The following is a 13,058-nucleotide window of genomic DNA, read 5'->3' as shown; positions in this document are numbered from 1 at the left end:
TGTTTAAAATGAAAATGTATTTTATATTTGAGATTCTTCAAATAGCCACCCTTTGCCTTGATGACAGCTTTGCACATACTTGGCATTCTCTCAACCAGCTTCATGAGGTAGTCACCTGGAATGCATTTCAATTAACAAGTGTGCCTTCTTAAAAGTTAATTGGTGGAATTTCTTTCATTCTTAAGGCATTTGAGCCAATCAGTTGTGTTGTGACAAGGTAGTGGTGGTATACAGAAGATAGTCCTATTTGGTAAAATAACAAGTCCATACTATGGCAAGAACAGCTCAAATAAGCAAAGAGAAACGACAGTCCATCATTACTTTAAGACATGAAGGTCAGTCAATATGGAAAGTCAATAACTTTTAAAGTTTCTTCACGTGCAGTCGCAAAAACCATCAAGCGCTATGATGAAACTGGCTCTCATGAGGACCACCACAGGAAAGGAAGACCCAGAGTTACCTCTGCTGCAGAGGATAAGTTCATTAGAGTTACCAGCCTCAGAAATTGCAGCCCAAATAAATGCTTCAGAGTTCAAGTAACAGACACATCTCAACATCAACTGTTCAGAGGAGACTGTGTGAATCAGGCCTTCATGTTCGAATTGCTGCAAAGAAACCACTACTGAAGGACACCAATAAGAATAAGAAGAGACTTGCTTGGGCCAAGAAACACGAGCAATAGACATTAGACCGGCGGAAATGTGCACTTTGGTTTGGAGTGCAAATTGGATATTTTTGGTTCCAATCACCAGGTCTTTGTGAGACGCGGTCTGGGTGAACGAATGATCTCGGCATGTGTATTTCCCACCGTAAAGCATGGAGGAGGTGTTATGGTGTGGGGGTGCTTTGCTGGTGACACTGTGTGATTTATTTAGAATTCAAGGCACCCTTAACCAGCATGGCTACCACAGCATTGTGCAGTGATACGCCATTCCATCTGGTTTGGGCTTAGTGGGACTATCATTTGTTTTTTCAACAGGACAATGACCCAACACACCTCCAGGCTGTGTAAAGGCTATTTTACCCAGAATGAGAGTGATGGAGTGCTGCATCACATGACCTGGCCTCCACAATTGCCATATACCACACGTCCTTGGGCCTTATTGCTTAATTATATGCTGCGCCGCACGCGCATCACAAAAATAACTAATGGAACATTGTCCTTGCTCGACATAGAAACAGGTGAAAGGTTTTGAAACACTGAGCCATTGGCTGCCTTCCTGTACCAGGTGCCTGTGTTAGCAGTGGGTTGCTTTTGACAATAAGCCACCGGACTACAGCCATATAGTTTTGAACCTAGAAGAAGACCAAGAGACAGGAGTAGGCAAGGAGGAGTCGACCGCGATGGGCGAGAGGAATGTCCAGTTGGCCAGAACAGCATGGTAAGCTAACATTACTGAGTATCAAGCTAGCTAGCTTGGCTACAACTGATAAAGTCGAGTTGGCTAGCTAGCTGCATTTTACAGCCAGACTCTCAGTTTTACACTTAGCTAGCTAGATAATGAACTAAACTGCAATTATCATAAACCATTCTTAGCTAGCTAACTAACTAAATATCTGTCAGATGTAAAGCAAGCAGGATCGTGGCATGACATACGCAATGCATGTTTGCTAGCTAAGCAAGTGTATTCTTAATAAGCTAGCTAACTACAGTCAAATAAGGAGGAGCACGTTGTCATGATGAAATAAGTCACCTATGTGAAGCTAGCCACAATACTGATTAGCCACAGTGTAATTTGCTGTTCTCCTTAGCAATTGTTAGTGAGATGTGGTGCCATAACATAAAATAATATCTTAGCTAGCTATAAATTCACATGTATGCCATGTAATTTGTCATAGCTGTTGTCACAAAATGGCATGCATACTTTTAAATCCGATCTATTGTTATGTACATACAGTGCTTGGTTGATTAAATTGACCACCTGTGGTAAATTCAATTGATTGGACATGATTTGGAAAGGCACACACACCTGTCTATATAAGGTCCCACAGTTGACCGTACATGTCAGAGCGAAAACCAAGCCATGAGGTCGAAGGAATTGTCCGTAGAGCTCCTAGATAGGATTGTTTCGAGGCACAGATCTGGAGAAGGGTACCAAAAATAATCTGCAGCATTGAAAGTCTCCCAAGAACACAGTGACCTCCATCATTCTTAAATGGAAGAAGTTTGGAACCACCAAGACTCTTCCTAGAGCTGGCCGCCCGGCCAAACTGAGCAATCGAGGGAGGTGACTAAGAACGCAATGGTCACTCTGACAGAGCTCCAGAGTTCCTCTGCATCCATGTTGAGGCTTGCTACCAGCAGGAACATGCAGCACTGTCAGTAAGTCATGATATTGTTTTCCTTTACATTGCACGATACTAGGCAGGAGGCCCTGGGCCAGTGGGAGGTCGGGGCTTTCTTTCTAGCACTGACTACCTCTATCCATCTCTCTCCAGGTGCTAGAGACAGAATGGTCAAAGGACCTCCAGAGCCTTCTGACCAACTACCTGCGATCTCTCCAGAGCTCAGAGAAGCGAGCTACACTCCGAATAGTATACCTGATGCACCATGTAAATCTCCTTCACTGCGGCAGTCTGCCTGTGTGATGACATATTACACATAGCCACTGGTTGGATTGGATTTACTGTACTCATGCTCTCTCCTCCCTGTAAGAGTCTCCCAGACAAAACTAACATGTGTCCATCCCACTTTCCTCTAGGTGAGTCTGCTGGGCTATGGAACTCTTGTGCAGCACATCAGGAAAACCTGCCACCCTGTTGTCAGCTATCAGCAGACAGTTTCCGGAGTAAGGATGCAACTAGCAAGGCTTTCAAAGGCAACATTTTGGGGATTACCAAATATTATCGTTGTAGCTCATATTGCAGGGCTTTGACTGTGGGAAATCATCTCCCCAGTCAGTCCATTATGCGTATTGGACATTCATATTGCAATGTACAGCCTTACCCCATTTAATGGATACAAGATTCATATGCATCAGCCTACAGTACCAGTGGCGGTCAGTGCCGTTTAAGATGAGGCAGAAAAATCAAATTAAAATTGAGCATGGCTTTATTTCTATTACAGCATATTGAATGACTGTCATTCAAATTCCATTCACCCAGCTCAATGTAACATTGATAGCTTTAGTTTACTACATGATACTCAAATATTCCCAAAACCCATCATGAGGTTGCTACAACCTAATGAAAGTTTTCAATGTACGTGCACAGGTCGAGGGAAGAATTTGACTTATGAAGGTGATAGACATTAACACATTCAATACCGCCTTGCACAATATTGCCTGCATCTAGCTGATCTAGGGTGTAATCATTAGTCTGTGTAGAAATTCTTAATTTAATCATTCTTTATTTGTCAGCGTGCTGGAAAGGTTCCAACCAACTCAATGCACCATAGTACACATGTCAATCAGGAGCTCTGCTTGGGCAGTCCCAGCAGTTGTCTTATATACGGCTATACACAGACTAGGTATATTTGCATGATTTAGCATAATTAATTAATTGTTACCATTTCGTTTCATTCATGTGGCCGACCAATACCTCATGAGGCTTCTTCTCTCGAAGCTGAGACCTTGAAACCGTCGCTCTAAAAACAAGGTCTGGGCGTACTGCCAAATTGCAGCTACTCATAGTGAAGATTCATTCAGTCAGCCACTTGCATGAACACAGAAATTGGTTTATAGAACAGGACATGAATAGAACACAGAAATTCGTTTTCAGGAAAGCACATGTATAAAATTTCCATCCGTCAACAGTTGCAAACGAAAAGTTTCTATTGGGCAAATTCAGGTATGTTGATGCCTGTTTTGTTTGCTTCCGTTTAAGAAACATTTTTCGGCAGAATGAATACACCACTGATTTCCCTCAAAGACAGTTCACTTTCATAGCAGCCACATACAAACATGACTATTTTACTCGTTATAGATAGATACACAGTTGAAGTCGGAAGTTTACATACACCTTAGCCAAATACATTTAAACTCAGTTTTTCACAATTCCTGACATTTAATCCTAGTAAAAATTCCCTGTCTTAGGTCAGTTAGGATCACCACTTTATTTTAAGAATGTGAAATGCCAGAATAATAGTAGAGAGAATGATTGATTTCAACTTCTATTTCTTTCATCACATTCCCAGTGGGTCAGAAGTTTACAAACAATCAATTAGTATTTGGTAGCATTGCCTTTCAATTGTTTAACTTGGGTCAAATGTTTCTGGTAGCCTTCCACAAGCTTCCCACAATAAGTTGGGTGCATTTTGGCCCATTCTTCCTGACAGAGCTGGTGTAAGGGAGTCAGGTTTGTAGGCCTCCTTGCTCGCACACACCTTTTCAGTTCTGACCACAAATATTCTATAGGATTGAGGTCAGGGCTTTGTGATGGCCACTCCAATACCTTGACTTTGTTGTCCTTAAGCCATTTTGCCACAACTTTGGAAGTATGCTTGGGGTCATTGTCCATTTGGAAGACCCATTTGTGACCAAGCCTGAACTTCCTGACTGATGTGGATATGTTGAAGCAACATCTCAAGACATAATTTTCCTACCTCATGATGCCATCTATTTCGTGAAGTGCACCAGTCCCTCCTGCAGCAAAGCACCCCCACAACATGATGCTGCCACCCCCGTGCTTCACGGTTGGGATGGTGTTCTTCGGCTTGCAAGCCTCCCCCTTTTTCCTCCAAACATAACGATGGTCATTATGGCCAAACCAATCTATTTTTGTTTCATCAGACTAGAGGACATTTCTCCAAAAAGTATGATCTTTGTCCCCATGTGCAGTTGCAAACCGTAGTCTGGCTTTTTTTTAATGGCGGTTTTGGAGCAGTGACTTCTTCCTTCCTGAGCGGAATGACGGCTCCGTGGTCCCATGGTGTTTATACTTGCATACTATTGTTTGTACAGATGTGGTACCTTCAGGCGTTTGGAAATTGCTCCCAAGGATGAATCAGACTTATGGATGTATACATTTTTTCCCCCTGAGGTCTTGGCTGATTTCCCCATGATGTCAAGCATGGGGAACTGAGTTTGAAGGTAGACATTGTAATACATCCACAGGTACACCTCCAATTGACTCAAATGATGTCAATTAGCCTATCAGAAGCTTCTAAAGCCATGACATTTTCTGGAAATTGCCAAGCTGTTTAAAGGCACAGTCAGCTTAATGTATGTAAACGTCTGACCCACTGGAATTGTGATACAGTGAATTATAAGTGAAATAATCTGTAAACAATTGTTGGAAAATTACTTGTGTCATGCACAAAGTATATGTCCTAACCGACTTACCAAAACTATAGTTTGTTAAACAAGAAATTTGTGGAGTGGTTGAAAAACAAGTTTTAATGACTCCAACCTAAATGTATGTAAACTTCCGACTTCAACTGAATACAAAAAAAGAAATATATGTAGATATGTATAGAAAACGAATGCATGTCAGTATTTCTGTATTCCCTTGCCCATTTATTTAGTTGTGTGGATTTATCTTAATTTAATTCTAAATTACATCAGGTTTGGTCCACCATCTCACACTGGTTCTTCCATTTCAAGGCCCTGAGGTATGGGGCTGTGTCCCAATCATCTCAAATACTCTAGCATCCCTTCATTCTCCCTTCTCCTTATTAACCTGATATATGGCCATCTTCCTTACCTTCAGTCAGGGTCTCAAATTCATCCTCTATGCTGGATTCTCCAGGGCTGCCCTCGGGGCTCAGGGCCTGTACCCTGAATAGGTAGGCTGTGCCTGGGGACAAGTCACTGATCTGCACAGAGCTCTTCTCCAGAATCAGAACAGTGTACGTGGTCACATCCAGATTGTCATCCTGGTAGAGTTGGAGAAGGAGGGGTGGGGAATTGAAAGATGAGAACACAGTGAACCAACATGCCTTTTGGTAAGGAATCATAATAATAAGGTACACTGTTTTGTTATGCGGTATTGCTCCCCCTGTGGTGTTTATCATCCCCGAAACCCCTCATTTTCTTTCTTTCCTTTTCCCCCCCTTTCTTCATGCACTACCACAAAATTCCCTTTTTAAGTTATATTATGTATCAAAAGACATATGTAAATAGAACATTGCAAACACTTTCACCAGCTAGTTTGGCATGGATGGTTTACTGTACCTTCTTGCGGTAAGTGAGTTTGTAGCGGGTGGGCTGGGGCATGGGCCTGCGGGGGGCTACAGCCCAGGACAGGGAAAGGCTGGTGAGGCTCCGCTCGTCCAGACGCATGGACGTCACCTTGGGAGGGTCTGAGGAGGGAGGGGGAGAGATATTAACAATTTCAGAGACTGTGCAATGTCCTTCACAAGTTTAACCAAGAGCTTTTGAAATGCTTTCACTGTATTATGTTTGATGGAGTATTTAGCGATCGTGCTTGTATAAGGCCATACAACTACATTTCAGTTGATGCATAATAAAAGGTTTCTACTACCACCACCAATATTACCCCCAAGTACAGTGACCCACCTGTGTAGTGCAGGGCAGTGGTCAATGTGCTGGTGGATGGGGGCCTGTTGGAGCGTGGCGCCCCCTGGCTGGCGAACAGCGACACTCCGCTGTGGGCCTCCACGGTGAACGTGTAGTTGAGGTGGGGCTCCAGCTCGCTCACTTCCACCCTGGTGTCCATCAGGCCTGAGCTGGCCGGCTCAAGGCGCACCTTCTCCCCGCATGGCTGGCACGCGGTGCCCTCGCAGCGCCGGCACTCCACACTGTAGCTGATGTCACTGCGGCCGCCCGTGTCCTCCGGCGGACTCCATGACAGCTGCAGCTTGCCCGCCGCCAGCTGGGTGGTCGTGGCGACCAGTTCTCGCGGTGCTGAGGGCAGGCCTGAGAAAACGGGAGCAGGAAAATAGAAGCATGTTAGTTCATGTATGATTAATGTCGTCGTTAACATTATGTTAAAAACTGTAGCATTCTGGGACTTTCTCTTGCTTACGGTCATTCTAATCTTTTTAGTGTCATTATTTTTTGGTCAAGAGAGCACTGAGCACAATGAAAAGTAAATCTGTCATTTGTTTTCACTGTAGGATCCACCAATGTTGACAGTGCATTAAAAAGTAATTTTCCAAAATGTCCTCACTTGAGCAGGGCCCTGTAGTTGGGTCATCGGGAGCACGATAGAAGTCATCTGCACACAGACACAGCAGTGCCCCGGAGCTCAGCAGCTTGGTGTTAACAGGACAAAGCTCGCATGCGTCGTTGGACACAAATGCTTTGAAGAAGCCTGGCTGACAATCTGAAAACCCAACACACAGATAGGGGAGACTTTCATGAGAACCTGAGGGGAACTAGTTGAGAAACTGCAAATGAAAATATGGCAAGGAAAACATGCAGTGTATGACCCAAATGGCACCCTATATAATGCACTGCCCTATGGGTCCTGGTCAAAAGTAGCGCACTAAGGGAATAGGGTGCTATTTGGGACACAAACACAACATTGTTACGTAGATGACTAATACAGTGTTTTCCTACATCTGAGTAGGAGTTTTGGTGCAGATTAGGCTCTAATCTATGGATTTCACATGACTGGGAATTCAGATATGCATCTGTTCGTCACAGATATATTTTTTGAAGTAGGGGACGTGGATCAGAAAACCAGTCGGCATCTGGTGTGACCACCATTTGCCTCATGCAGCGAGACAGTCACAAGAGTTGATCAGGCTGTTGATTGTGGCCTGTGGAATGTTGTCCCACTTCAATGGTTGTGCGAATTTGTTGGATATTGGTGGGAACTGGAACACGCTGTCCTACACATCGATCCAGAGCATCCCAAACATGCTCAAATGGGTGACATGTCTGGTGAGTATGTAGGCCATGGAAGAACTGGGACATTTTCACCTTCCAGGAATTGTGTACAGATCCTTGCGCCATGGGGCCGTGCATTATCATGCTGAAACATGAGGTGATGGCAGCAGATAAAGGGCACGACAAATGGACCTCGGGATCTCGTCACGGTATCTCTGCATTCTAATTGCCATCGATAAAATGCAATTGGGCTCGTTGTCCATAGCTTATGCCTACCCATACCATAACCAAATGGCCACCATGGGACACTCTGTTCACAACGTTGACATTAGCAAACCGCCCACCCACAACGCCATACACGCTGTCTGCCATTTGCCCAGTACAGCTGAAACCGTGATTTATCCATGAAGAACACGCTTCTCCAGCGTGCCAGTGGCCATCGAAGGTGAGCATTTGCCCACTGAAGTTGGTTACGACACCAAACTGCAGTCAGGTCAAGACCCTGGTGAGGACGACGAGCACGCAGATGAGCTTCCCTGAGACGGTTTCTGACAGTTTGTGCAAATCCACAGTTTCATCAGTTGTCCGGGTGGCTTGTCTCAGACCATGCCGCAGGTGAAGAAGCCGGAGGTGGAGGTCCTGGGCTGGCATGGTTACACGTGGTCTGCAGTTGTGAGGCCAGTTGGACGTACTGCCAAATTCTCTAAAACGACCTTGGAGGCGGCTTATGGTAGAGAAATGAACATTAAATTCTCTGGGAACATCTTTGGTGGACATTCCTGCAGTCAGCATGCCAATTGCACACTCCATCAAAACTTGAGACATCTGTGGCATTGTGTTGTATGACAAAACTGCACATTTTAGGATGGCCTTTTATTGTGTAATGATCATGTTGTTTAATCAGCTTCTTGATATGCCACACCTGTCAGGTGAATGGATTATCTTGGAAAGCAGATTTGTGCAGAACATTTAAGAGAAAAGCTTTTTGTGTGTATGGAACATTTCTGGGATCTTTTGTTTCAACTCATGAAACATGGGACCAACACTTTACATTATTTCGTTAATATTTTTGTTCAGTGTACTTTGAACTCCTACACTTCCTTTAAACCATCCCCCTTCGCTCTCCATTGCTCTAAACTAATACAACTGGTCGTCCCACATTCCAGGACAGTATGTCAGCCATCAATACTTCACGAGGAGAGAAAACAGAGAGCAAGACAGAATCAAGTGGGAAAAGGCAGAAAGAGATAGAAAATGAAAAACTGAGCGGAACCATTATGTGCATAATTCAACCGTCTTTTAAAAAGACCCCTGTGCAGATATGAAACAGTATCACTTAGATTAGATGTCTGCTGATTTCACACGTGGGAGAATATAGTGGGAGAGCTGTAGGTAGGCTCCAGCTGTGCACCAACAGTAGGGGAATCAGAGTAAGACGGCGTGAAATCTCTGAGGGTCTCATGGAGGAAAGTGAAAATGAGAAGGCCACCCTTAAACGCTCAAAAAACATTCCAATGGCTGCTGGTCATGTCCTTGCTATATCCCCTTACATGATCACACACACTTGGAGAGGAAATCTGACTTCAGTGGAAGGATTACTGTTCTCTTCACCATACACACACCTTACTTTGGTTCTTCTATTTCCAGGTCCTGCGGTACAGGGCTGTGTCCCAATAATCTCAAATAGCAGCTCTTCCTTAGCCAGCTCCCTTTACCTAGGTTGACTTCATTGCTTTATCAGACATGAAGAGTCTGAGGCCCTAATTTAAGACAGATGGATAGATGAACGATATCATGTAGATGGATGATATGTTTGATGTGAGCGACTGTGTGCAAAGTAGGTAACAAGGTGTTAGAAAAAAGGACAGTTGGAGTGTGTGTGTGTGTGTGCGAGAGAATGCTAAAATGAAAGAGAGTTTACAGGCAATTGAGGAATGACCTGAGAAAGGTGAAATATGTCAAGAATAAATGACAGATGGTTTCAGTGTGTGCATCCAAAAGACAACACAGGGACAAGTCGAGAAAGAAACAGATGTCTATTCTCAGAAAAATATCAGCTTTGTTCAGTTGCCGTCTTAGTTGTGGTCAAGTTTGACTGAAGTTTACTTGGAAACTGCAAGTAACCTCACACTTGCCTGAAAGAAACTGCCTGTGTTTTATTTATTTTGAGGGTATTAACTCAAGTGACTGAGACATTCCCCTTCCTTTGCTCCATTCGTTTTTTGTCTCTCTGGGGCCTCCAAGTTGCGGTCAAGCCATTTGTCAGCAATAGGAGGTGAACAAAGGATATACATTACAGCAAACGTGGTGCAATCTTTGTTTGAGAGAATTCCTAGCATGAAAAGAATTTGGATTGTGACTGATGTCCTGCATGCAGCCTGCACGTTGCTCATTCTTTCATGTTACCCTTCTCTCTTTCTCTGCATGCTGTTTCTAGAACATTCACAACTACTCATTAACAGCACCTCGAAGGCAAAAAAGAAATGGAGGGATAGAGAAACAGAAGGGGAGTAGATTGATAGAAAGACAGGGGTATCGAATCCTGCTGGAGACTTAAGAAGAAAAAGGGGGAGTGAGAGGAGAATTGCATTGAGTGGGCAAACAAAACAGCTGCTGTCTCGAACCCCAATTCATAGGCCTCTGCCTCCCCTCTCATAATCCCCAAATTCCTCTGTCCTCTCTGCTACTCCCTTCCAGCCTCACCAAAGGTTTCCAGCTAAGCCATTAGCATCTCCTTTCACTAGCAACCAGCAGGCAGGAGAATGCCAGGCCATTAAACTCCAGAGAGGGGAAGAAAAAAAAAACACTTGTTACAAATAGTAGAAATGCCACATGGCAACTGAATAGAGGAGAATATGCTCTTTTTGCACAGCAGCGGCAGAAAAAATAAAATAAAAAAGTGGCTGCAATGCGTATGGTCAGGGCTGTGGTGAGATGGCCTTACACTAAGAGGCAGACTCTGTAATCAACAAGCAGTCCAGAATTCACCACCCAACGGGAGGCCCATGGGCCTAGAATAGAGGTCTTCACGGTTTCAACTGACCCAAAATTCCGAGAGCCGACCCGGGACCCGAGTGGGACTGTACTAAATTCTGACGTTTGTCTCGGATCTGGCTCAGGTCTGATATAATTGCCACTGGTCTCTGGATGTGCAATTAGCACCCCTTTCTCCCCAAGCCGGGTGAATGGGAGAGGAGTAGATTCACACCAACGGATGTGCTACGTTACTAGGCCTGTGTGCTGATGCTGAAAAATTGTGTGCTGCTGTTCGAGAAATGCTTAATTTGATTTACCGGCTGGACGCGATTGGACCGTTAGTGTTTGTGTGATGAGAACTGTCTCAGCCAACTGCAACTCAATAAAATGTATAGCTTATGTCCAGCTGAAACTGGTTCTGGCTGCTCGCATCACGTGCCTGCTGCTGAGGAGAGCGAGTGAAAGGAGCCTTGGCCCAGACTACTGTTGAAGATGGGAGACTTTTTTCTTTGAAATAAAACAAACAAAAAAAGTTCGAGGAAAAACTGTATTGTGAAAAGAAGCCGACAAGAGGAATGTCCTTGGGGACAAGTTTTAGTGGACAAAGATGAGAAGTTACCTTTCATTTATACATTTCCGTATTTATTATCAATTGTTTGGTCATTATTATTACTAATTATTGGCCTATTTAAATAATTTAAACCAGTTCTTTAAATAGCCCATGTAAAGAGTGCTTTGTTTCATTTTGTTAAGACATTTGTTAAACAAAACAATTAGACAGAGCTTCATTAGGTTAAAAGTTGGTCTGTTGTAAAATAAATAGCATTAGCCTATTGATGTTATTTGTTGGGTAGGACATTTGTTGGTAATAGTTGCAATATAGGCTAGCCTGTTCAAATCAAAGGTTTCATTCTGTTTAGACATTTTCGTTAGCCAAATTAAGTTGCAGCTGTAAAGGCGTTTGCTGCAATAATATAAATACCGGTAGGCCTACTATGCTACCTTCACTCAAACCATGAAAAGGAAAAACCAAAGAGGGCAAGATGCAAAACTTAATTTAATGCTGCAATATAATAACCTCTTCGTATTTTCCCTATAAACAATTACTTTACTTTCTTTTGAAATTACCCTAATAAAGTCAATAAACTTTTGTCTGATGTAGCTACTGCAGGCCTATGAAGGCAGTGAGCACCGGCACTCCATCGGACTCCGACAGTTGAACTTGAGGTGAGGAAGAATGTTTTAGGCCTACCAGAGTTACTCCTTTAATCGAACAATATAAGGCTTGTCTTTATGAATCATATTCGGATAGAAAATTAACAAATTAGCTCCCTTCCGGACGTCAATATCTGTATAGGAGTAGTAGCCTATTGCAATGGCCTGATGCATTTAGCGCTCAAATCTCTGAAACTAGGCAGCTGAAACGCGAGGAAACAGTTTCATAACTAAAAAAAATAATAATAATAAAAAAATAAATCGGCTATAATGTTTTTAATATGCTACACATCGAATCGTTTTTGTAATTTGTTATATATAGGCAGTTTAAGAACACGCAACTGTGGATCATTTGGCCAATGCCGCTTGTTTATTGATGGTGCTGGCAGCGCCAGGTTTCTTTCTACTCTCAGAGCTTCCTTCCTCCAGCAGCCAATCAAAATATGCGAGGGAAGAAGGCCACAGATTGAGTCCAGGGAAAAATTAGGGGAGAGAGCTGAAACTAGCACGAGTCTATTTGGGAACATTTCCCAGTGTTTCCCACGGGTCTGACTGTACTCGGGTCCATTTCGGGAACGTGTCTCAGTTTAAAAATATATATATTTATGCATATCAGGTCGGGTGGGAAAGGCAACTTTTTGGACCCGTGAAGACCTCTAGCCTGGAGACCATATAGTTCATGCCCATTTCCTTTACTGCCTTTCTCTAGAAAGGTCAGCACATGTGTAAACTGACACAATCATAGGAAATGAATCCAAAGAATGTGATCAAGAGGTATCGGTGACAACCAGCTGATTCGTTTTTGAGGAGGAATAGGAACTTAAGAAGGGTAAAGGAATGTTCCTCTGAAAGTGAGAGAGTGGTTCGTCTTTTGCTGTTGGACACAACAGGAAGCAGGAAGCGCGAGGCTGACGCTGAGCTTCCTTCCTCCAGCAGCCAATCAAAGTATGCGAGGGAAGAAGGCCACAGATTGAGTCCAGGGAAAAATTAGGGGAGTGAGCTGAAATGTTGTTGACAAAGAACAGAACAGGGAGTAAGAGTCTTGAGGAAAACCTGGTGCATTTCTCAAGTAAATAAAAGTCTGTCAACCTCTTTAAGAGTCAGACAGCTGAGAAACCTAAGTGAGAATGC

The 13,058-nt window shown here is 43.5% G+C and overlaps 1 protein-coding gene across 1 annotated transcript in view; it reads right to left on the bottom strand.

The window, feature by feature from the left end:
- The window catches only part of epha2b (eph receptor A2 b), a 31,646-nt gene that overhangs the window by 9,694 nt on the left and 8,894 nt on the right, over positions 1–13,058 (bottom strand). The window contains exons 4-7 of the mRNA XM_014135356.2: positions 7,072–7,227; positions 6,459–6,818; positions 6,114–6,241; positions 5,644–5,815 (exon numbers count right to left, since the gene is read on the bottom strand). Of these exons, the coding sequence (XP_013990831.1) occupies positions 5,644–5,815; positions 6,114–6,241; positions 6,459–6,818; positions 7,072–7,227 (816 nt within the window). The remainder of the gene's footprint in view (positions 1–5,643; positions 5,816–6,113; positions 6,242–6,458; positions 6,819–7,071; positions 7,228–13,058) is intronic.

This window comes from Salmo salar, chromosome ssa13 (assembly GCF_905237065.1).
Source record: "Salmo salar chromosome ssa13, Ssal_v3.1, whole genome shotgun sequence".
NCBI lineage: Eukaryota > Metazoa > Chordata > Actinopteri > Salmoniformes > Salmonidae > Salmo > Salmo salar.
The sequence above is the reverse complement of the archived record's forward strand: the minus strand, read 5'-3'. Positions and strand labels throughout refer to the sequence as shown.